Source organism: Coffea arabica, chromosome 6c, assembly GCF_036785885.1.
Source record: "Coffea arabica cultivar ET-39 chromosome 6c, Coffea Arabica ET-39 HiFi, whole genome shotgun sequence".
NCBI classification, from domain to species: domain Eukaryota; kingdom Viridiplantae; phylum Streptophyta; class Magnoliopsida; order Gentianales; family Rubiaceae; genus Coffea; species Coffea arabica.
In genome coordinates, this window is record NC_092320.1 from 11,774,053 (window position 1) to 11,783,813 (window position 9,761).

The following is a 9,761-nucleotide window of genomic DNA, read 5'->3' on the forward strand; positions in this document are numbered from 1 at the left end:
TTAACCCCGAATTTTCAAGCCGCTATGCTTGTACTTAGGGCTCTGGACCACGTCCCCGGAGGCTGCAGCGGCTGTTGCATTTCTTTCATGCTTCCCATCGCCACTGCTACTCCCCTTAGTGGCAACTCCTTGCACTTTTTTGCACGACGGACACACTGAAATCCCCACGCAGTTTGTTATTTGTGCATAAAATGCTGCCCTTAAGGCTTTCAAATCGTCAATCTCTTTCTTCAACTTGCCATTTTCCTCTCTCAGATTGTCGCAATGGTTCTTCCATAGCTCGCAATCAGTTTCTGTTTGCTTCAGTTTTGTTCTTCGAGATCATTCCAAGAATTGTATTTTCAATCAGATAAAAATTGAAAACGAAGTGTAATAAACAACCCAGAAAAGAGAAATTAAAAAAAAAAACTCGGATTTAGGTGTTGATCAAATAATCACCTGGCCCTCCTGTTTTGGAACCACACCTCAACTTGCCGAGGTTTCAAACCTAACCTGGCAGCCAGCTCAATTTTCTGAGCCTGCAACAAGTGTTAATCGAATATTTCTTGTCCTCAGAACTAGTAAAAACTTTGTAAATCCAAACGAAATAAATTCAAGTACATCTTCTAATTAATGATGTGATCTGGCCTCTCCTGATCATATATTTCTCTCTACATTTAATCGCAATTCTTTTCACCTTAAGAAATTTAGTAACATGCTGCTCATAGATAATATACACGTCCAGAGTATCAATAAGATCAGAAGGAAAAGGCGCGCTAATTAACACGTCAAGACTGTGACGGGAAAAAAATGAAAGAAACACTTACAGTGTTGAGAGTGGTGTGCTTTTTGAAACTATCTTCTAGAACAGCTGTTTGCTCCTTAGAGAGCCTCAACTTCTTTCTGCTTTCACCGCCATTATCCTCGCTATTTCTGCTAGATTGTCCTTCGTCAACCAAGGACAGGTCCAATGACAAGGCACGCTTGTCTGGCTTAGGCACTGAATTGCCGGAAGAAGTACCAATTCCGAGGGCAAGTTTGGTGTTGCAAAAGTCATCATCCACCATGATTGAGGATACAGAGAGAGGGAGAGATGGAGAGAAAAGTTGAAATGATAGAATGATGTTGGGAAAGGGGGGAATATATACATACGTATATATAGACGTATATATGTAGAGTCCATTTATCGAAACACTCATACAAAAAACTGTGAGTTATGAAAGGGGTATATATAGGTTGTAGCTAGGAATTTTTTTTTTTTTTTTTTGGAGTGATGGAGTAATTTGTTGTTACATGAAAGTGGGATCAAATAAATAATGTATTTATTATGAAGTTATAAAAGATGACAAAGCAAAACTGTAATAATATGAAATAGTAATTAATTGCAGGCGTTAGAGTATTTGTGGATCCTTAGATAGAGGCTCAATTAGTCTATAAGCCATGCTTATTCTAGATGTTTGACTTGTATGCTTAATGCTATAGAAGATTTGAACCTTAATTTTGTGTATATTAATTTGTTTGAAGGACAAATGTTCCCTCAGTAATTCTGGTTTGCTGCTACTCATCCTGCAGAGTTGATTGATAATCTGATTAAATGCAGCATGTAACTTCACAGGTATTCACTGATAGAGATGAAACAAGCAAGATCTGTAATAGCCGGACGGTTATGAAACATTCACCAACCCCCTGGATTATTGGTATTAAAAAAATAAAATGTTTCATTAAAGAGAGCTAACAATTATTAAAATAAATTTTCTTCATTTAAACATGAATTAATATCATTGGAAAATTAGACGATGGTTTTGCAAAAATGATCCTATAAGTTGATTCTAAAAATTGTTGCAGCCCAACTTGTGGATTGGTCCAATAACATGTTTTTCAAATTTCAATCAGTGACTGAGGTTCTGCGATTCTTCTTGTTGTTTAGTTTTGCAAGCCCTTCTCAATGAGGGTTTCCCGTATGTAAATTGCTAAGAAAATTGAGATGCGATAATGATGAAGATTGTTGGAGTTCTATATGGAGCCACACATTAATTGGTTCGTGAAAGTTGAATAATTTAAAAATGCATTTATTATTAAGTTATGGAAGAGGGTGACAAAGCAAAACTGCAATAATATGAGATTGTAATTGTACGCGTTATGAGTTTTGAGTCTTATATTGTATCCTTGCCTCGAAGTATAATAATATCCTGTGTGGCATTCTTGATTTTACGGGTGTAACTTCTAAGTTTAAGTTTAGCCAACAGTCAATTGCAATTTTGGAATATGGGCATATAAGGGAATTCGGTTTAATAAGGTTTAATTCGGATCAATGTTGGGAACCTCACAAATTGTTGAATCATTATTTATTTATATTGGGTCTATCTAACGGGCGCTTATAGGTCATTTGTTAAGATATATTTTAGACGTCATGTTTTATAAATGTAAAATTAATTAAGAAAAGTAAATAAATATAAGAAAGGGCAGATAAGATTAAATAGAGAAAGTATATAAATGTAAGGAAGGATAATAATTATTAGTATGCATATATTCATAATAAATTAAATACATTTTAGATATATTAACGGGTGCCCAATTGACACCCATGAAAAGAATCCATTTATATTATTGCTCTACGCACAGGACTGAGCAATAGAAATGAGACGAGAGCATGGAAAGGTAGACGTTTTCAAACGTACACCTGCACCACATGAGTTCTTGATTTTAACTAGGAAAGGCTGAATTGAGAGAGCGTATAATTCTCAAATATTGCTATGAAAAGTTGGATTGCAACAATTTGTTAGAAACAATAGCTATTATATTTTTGCCTACCAATTGGTTATAAAATTATTACGTGGTCCAAAACCTACGAACTATTATTTTAAAGTGAGACGTATTGAATTTAGAACCTCCTATTTATAATTCTGTCCGCCTTATCACGTAATTCAATGCTCCCCAAAACTATGAACTACTTAAATGATTTGTGTTAGATAATTGATTTTTTAAAAACTATTTTGCGTAGTCTTTTTCTTCTGTAATGAAACAACACCTACGCGAGAAATTGAGTGCTTTTTGTATGCAAATTCCTCTTATGGTTGAAAAAGATATCTTATGTATTTTGATATGGATTGCGAAAGAATAATGTGATCAAGTCATTTTAAACGAGAAAAAGAAAGAAGAAAAACTAATTGGTGATTTATAAATTTAAATGCTTCCAAATAATCTACACAATATCAAAATTTTCATCGAATCTTTCAATTAAAATACAAGACTTTTCTAAAATTAGACACAAGCCTTATCTATATATAAGATGGATGAGAAATATATTTATGTATTCTTTCATACCCATTGCGAGAGAATAATGTGATAAGAGCACGAATAGTGTTTGGCGACTATATAACAATTAGAGAAGGAAATATATATATGACTGTGGTAAACAAACTAAAGTGAAAAGCATATAACAAAAAGCTCTGAAGACTAAGATACTCTTAAAGTTGAAAAAATTTGTTCGTGTCTAGATTACTAGTTTATTGTATATTTTCTAACAAACCATTAAAACCAATTAAGTTGATAATCAGTTCATTAGCTTTACCACTGGCGGTTAAGTATCCTAAATTAATTGGCCGTTCATGCAAGTTGTATCTTTTGCCCAATGCTATAAAACTGGCTAAAGCCTTATAGTTAACGTCTTGCCATGCCGCACTATTGATTGACAAAAGAGAGTCTGCCTCGTGTTTCGTTTTAATGTGAAGCTACGTACCACACAAGTTTAAACAAGCCTTAATTTGCCCTCTTCTTATCTAGCTTGTGTCATTTTCTTTTAATCCATGACAATCATTAACGGCTAGATGATGTTTAATTGTGGGATGAATTTTGTTAATTTAACTGTGAATTAAGCGTCTATTCCGCAGTAATACAAACGAGGATATGTTCTCGATCATTGTCTTTCTTCCTCTTCCTAACTTTACAACCCTCACCTTTTCGGAAACAATTAAGTAAAAATGATATTTTGACATTAGATAAAAGCAAATGTAATCTGGAAGTATAAAGCATAACATACCAAATTAATTATAACATGAAAAATATCAGTCGAAATCTAATTTCACCTATATAATAGAACTAACTACAACTTGTTTATTATCCTCTCTATTAATTTCTTTTAGCTTTTGCCCTCTGCAGTGCTTATATAGGAATGAAGCTGTAGATTGTAGGGCACAATCATGCATGCATGCATGGTTCGTAACTCTTAAAGAACAAAATTGTCGTTTACAAAATATGGGGAAATGCAAAGAAGGAATAAAAAGAAACGAGGGTTGGGTAAGGTTTTTATGATGACAAATGAAAGAATAGTGTAATAAAAGGAGGGTTCAGTAGGGTGGGGCTTTGCATGTGGCATTAGAATTGCAATTTGAAGGCCAATAATTAGCTTAGAAAAATTTTTCAACTTGAGCGTCCTTCCAAGTCACAAGAAGTAATAGCACGCCGGCTGTGGCCAAACGAAATAATTGGCCTATACTTTGGTGAGTGACAATTACAAGGAAAAGTTTTTTTTTTTTTTTATGTTTTTCAATTTCATTTATATTGCTGCCATGATGCACAAGGAGTTATCATAACTCCAAAAAAAAAAAGTATGTATAGCAAAAATGGCATTTATGTGTTAATTATTTTTTAAATTGAAATTGGAAAGCCTTTGTGAGGTGCAGTGACCAGCGGTGAACTAAAAATATTATGTGACTCTATATGAGAGCCATCGATTATTTTAACCACAGAGATTGTCTAGTAATTTTTTTTTTTTTTGTCGACACAGGAGTGTCCGGATCAATTCTTATGGGGCCCGACTAATTTTCCCAACCCGACCAAGGCACGATAAGTGCGCAAGCGTCCTCATAGCGCAGTTTCGAACCCGGAACCTGAATGTCCCAAAGGAACGCTGCTACCATGTGGCTAAACTCGTTGGGGCGATTGTCTAGTAATTAGGAGAGAGTTTTTATAATTTTTTTTTACTATCAAATTTAAGTTTCAAATCATGGATCCGATAATTGGGAATAGAAAGGGTGTGGAAAGAGGAGGGAGGGTAAAAAAAAAAAAAAAGAGAGAGAGAGTTATGGATTATTTTGTTATAGGGTATGCTTAGAAGGGTGTACCAAACCTTACTGTTTTGTGAAATTAAAATAAAAATGAAAAAGTGTTCAAATGCAAGGAGAATAAAGAACAATGTAGCTTATCACATTATTAAGTACTCTGAGGATCTCATTACTCAATTTTTAGTTCCTTGATACTCAAAATTTCTTTTAAGAAAAAAATTCTTGCTGGGTCACATATATCAACTAGTTGTGAAAAACATAAATACAATAATTCCGCTATTATTACGAAATGTAAAAGGCTGCTAGAACTTAAATTGCCGAAAACTAAAGTTATTGGATGAAAGCGATTACCTTGATGGTATAAATATTGGAAAAGATACATATTATTGTAAGGCCTTTTTCCAAAGACTTAATCTAAAAAAATGTGCATGATCACTGCCGTAGTTTGTAGGGCACAAATTGTGCATGCATGGTACGTATAGACCCAAGCGTCATTTACGAGTACTGGTAATCCAGAAAGAGAGCGTGGAGGGCAATTTGCTGAACAATTAAGCATGCATAGGAAAAACTTTTCACGCCTGTGTCCCTCAAAGTAGTTATAGAGTAAAAGCCGGCCGGCAATGGCGATTATGTTCGAAGGTATTAAGGAAATGTTTTAGGGTTTATTTCAAGGACAGGAGAGTGCTTTTATTATTTTTTTTCATCACTTTTATGTAGGAAAATCTGTTAAAAAGTTACTGATGAATGCTATCATAATATAAACTAGAAAAAGAAAAGAATAGTCAAAGCGAAAATTCATGGGTTTAATAAGATAATCTTGTAAGAGCTTGTACGATGGATGCATTCTCATAAACGTAAACTTCAACAGTCATAGTAATTATGAACGCTACAAAATAGTTGAAAAAGTAACACAGTAAAAATACAGATTATTTTTTTTAAAAAAAAAGAAATACAGACAATATACTACGTTTAAGCCTCAATTCCAATCACTCTCTCCACTTCCTGTTTGGTACTTGTCCTCCATTTCACAATTTTTGTGTCCTTTACCATATGACGACTAGTCCAGTTTCTGAAAAATTATATCAACATTCGTTTTCAGAATATTAAAAATCCATCTTGGACTTGAGATTATACTGTCATTTCTGTTCTTAGGCTTTGTGTTTCCATAAAGCTAGAATGCAACACTAACTTTTGGAATTTGTACCTCGAAGAATTCTTGATCGTAAGGAGGATAAAAATGTAAGAAAATCATGCAGCTGCTGAAGCAATTAACGGGCAAAATGGTGTTAGGAGTCGAACGGAAGGATCAAATTGAAAGTCTGAGAGATAAGTCGGGTTGCGGATTGATCATAGTTATTGCTAATTTGCTATACGTCTTATGCTGGATATCTTTAAAATTATAGGACATGAATAAGACAACATGTGTCATATTATCTTGAGACATAAAAAAGAAGTTTTTCTTCTATTGTCCATTGCACATTAGCAATTCTCTTATACATAAGGAGGAGCGCTAGCTTAACATAATTTTATTTAAACGCAAATTCTTAAAGCACTAGTAGTAATCTTGCTTGATTCTAGGCCTCTGGACCTGTTTCACATTGCACCACAACTCCCGATAAGGTATTGTTGGTGGCATACCGGGCACACGAGCACATAACCTGAGAGACCATAAGCATAAAATGCTCCTTTCTGATCACCAGTTGCCAGTGCTTTCTGCTTTTCAATTTCTTCGCTCAGCTTGAGATTTTCCTCAATGAGATTTTTGCACACCTGTTTCAGCCTTTCACATTCAGACACATTCTTCTTGGACTTGGTCCTTCATCACAGGATTTAATTTGAGTTTTGTTATGATTCGAGTAGGAGTATAAATGCAACCAAAAGGAAAAAAAAGTTATGAATAATTACGTACCTGGCCCTGCGATTCTGAAACCAAATATCAACTTGTCGAGGGAACAAGCCTAACCTGTCAGCTAGCTCGTTCTTTAGAGCCTGCAAAATTTCAATCAGTTTCCTGTCCTTATAACATGAAAAAACATCAACATTTATTAATATGAAATCAGTTTTCATCTTCTAATGATGTGATCCCATATCCAATCAAATTGTTTTAGCTTAACGAATTTCGTACCACAACTAAGAAAATATGTTTTGATGGAATGACATAAAGATAAAAGCAATTTAATGTTATGACTATAACTACCTAACACAAAGTTTAATCCAGTGGATACAATAATATAAAAATCGAGAAATGAAGATGAAAAAAATCATTACTGTATCCGGATTCGGATGGTCATTGAAATTAGCCTCAAGGACAGCAGCTTGCTCTTTAGAGAGCCTTGACTTTTTGGCATTTTCATCACTACTGCCCTGGACCTGCTGAGCTCCAAGGGAGAGCTCCAAAGAGAGAACCCTCTTGGTGTTCTTACGGGGACCCCTCTTGGTGTTCTTACGGGGACCAAGCGCTAGAGAAAGCTGAGTGTTTGAGTTTTCACGAGCTTCCATGGTTTCACTCGAAAGGGAAAGAGATATAGGAAATTGGGATGGAAACTACTGATAGCAGGAAGAGGATATATATAGGCTGAGTGGAAAAACTTCCCGGGCTGATATATTTATTGGTTGTAATGACATGAAAGTTGCATACAATTAATAATAGAGATATGATAAAGATTTAAAATATGAAAAAAGGACAAAAGCAATGATATGCAATAATCTCCTCAGAAGGAAATTCAATAAATTCCACCTGCCATATTTACTATTATATATTTGACTTGTTAGTGCAGTTTTGACAAGGAACAATAATTCCCCATTATTATTTGGTTTGGATGCTGGCAACCCCCGAACTGTTGAAATCTAAAGATAAGCCTCAAAAAAAAAAAAAAAAAAAAGATAAGGTTGAACGGAAGAGAGGTTTCGATTTCCGAAATTCATTTTCTCTGTGAGAATGTGAATTACCAGGACTAATGCGTACCCCCAAGAAAAATACACGGTTGTAAGAATTGGTTTTGGATATTTTTTGTAGTCCAAACTATTTAAAGATTAGATAAATAATTTGTATGTGGTTTCTTCTAAATCCATATGCATATATATATATATATATATATATATATATATATATATATATATATTTTGTCAAACAAATTCATATGCGGCGTACGTAGTGCACCCATCTGATTTATTGGTGGTATAGTTTCCGTCGGTTTTTCTAAACTCTGTTGGGTCTCTTTTCTTCCAGTGGAGGCTAGAGTAGAAATAGAAGTAAGAGTATGTTAGACTAGTTGTTGCTTGTCTGATAAAATACAAAAAGATAAATAGTTTATATGAGGTTAATCAACGAGTATCTTCCAATTATTCTTTTTTTTTTCTTTTGCTGAATGAGGGTTTTGCATACGCTATCAAGGTCGACGTAATCATTAGTCAAGCAAAAAGTTAAACAAAATAAAAGAAAGGTTTTCTGGTTTTGACACAAAGATCCTTAGCAGGGCAGACAGTGCAAGTGTAATCTATATATTCTTTTGATAGAAAAGACGGTACAAATGTGATTGAAGACAACTGATCATTTACGTGAATGAACTCCATAGAAATCACTCGTTGGTAATTTAAAACAACTTGAAAAGAAAGAGACACACACACACTACTGCATTAAAACAAAGAGAACACACATCCTACAGATATATTAAGTTGTTCTCGCATCATTAAGGTCGTTTGGCTTTCACTGATCTTCAAGCATCAAATAGAAACCATTAATTCAGCACGTAACTGTTCAAACTTCAAAGTTATTAGTCGATTTAGGCCATTAGATTTTACAGGCAAACCAACATGCTGGGCTTGTCTTCTGAATTATCACCAAAAATTTACACAAAGACTCGAGATTTATACTTTGTAAGGTTTTGGTTTAATGTTGATTCGATTTTCTGAATAGAAGGCATTCACACGGGACCTCTTCTCGTTTGTTAAACTTTAATGTCTAGTTGGGTGCTGCACACAAATCTTACCCAAAATTAATCAGGTGTTCTAATGGAAAATTCACTTTTAGTGACTAATTTAGTCAAAATTAAACATTTTTTTTGGGACTACTTTTGTTTTTCTTGAATCAATGAGAACCGATTTGATTTTACCCCAAACTTTAAGAACTAATTAAAAGTGCATTTGTCCTGGTTCTTACTTAAAGAGTTGCAAAGCTGAATAAATGCTATCAATAAAACAAAAAAAAAAATTTTTTTTTTGATGATCATGTTGGATGCATAGACACCTAGCAGACCATAAAAGAAAGAAAATTAAAAAAAAAAAAAAAAAAAAGCTTGAAACGTGTAATTTCATTGAAATACCAAGTTTTCTGGTATTACCAACTGCTAGAGGGAAAAAAACTAGTTTTATAGGTTTAGATGGGTTTTCATCAAAAGGCCGAAACTGTTTCCTTCTCAGAGGACAACGAGAGAGACATATGGAGGACAGATTCCAAAACTAGAAAAAAGGACTCCCATCGAAATGTTTTACGTTTTTACTTTTCAATTCTTTTTTGGTCTGACGGATTGAAACTAGTCGAGAGCTAATGATAGCAAGAGGGAAAAAAAAAGATGAAAGAATTTTAGATTGTCTGATCAATTAATATTTTTTTTTTTTGTTGTAGCAAATTATATTAAACGAAAACCAGAAAGCAGTGTAATCTGCGGTTGAAAAAATTGACCTCACTTGAGTTGGTTCTAGTTGATAACTTTGAAGGCC

At 34.1% G+C, this 9,761-nt stretch overlaps 2 protein-coding genes across 2 annotated transcripts; both read right to left on the reverse strand.

Moving 5' to 3' along the window:
* LOC113692242 (homeobox-leucine zipper protein HAT14-like) lies at positions 1 to 1,046 on the reverse strand. The gene is made up of 3 exons (XM_027210623.2): positions 807 to 1,046; positions 439 to 518; positions 1 to 313 (listed from the first exon to the last, which is right to left on the reverse strand). Exons 1-3 carry the CDS (start codon positions 1,044 to 1,046, stop codon positions 1 to 3), a joined length of 633 nt encoding a protein of 210 aa, XP_027066424.1.
* Positions 1,047 to 6,453: 5,407 nt separating this feature from the next.
* Positions 6,454 to 7,558, reverse strand: LOC113691803 (homeobox-leucine zipper protein HOX15). Its single transcript, XM_027210104.2, has 3 exons — positions 7,311 to 7,558; positions 6,952 to 7,031; positions 6,454 to 6,858 (listed from the first exon to the last, which is right to left on the reverse strand). Exons 1-3 carry the CDS (start codon positions 7,539 to 7,541, stop codon positions 6,636 to 6,638), a joined length of 534 nt encoding a protein of 177 aa, XP_027065905.1. The 5' UTR covers positions 7,542 to 7,558; the 3' UTR covers positions 6,454 to 6,635.
* Between the last annotated feature and the right edge of the window lie 2,203 nt (positions 7,559 to 9,761).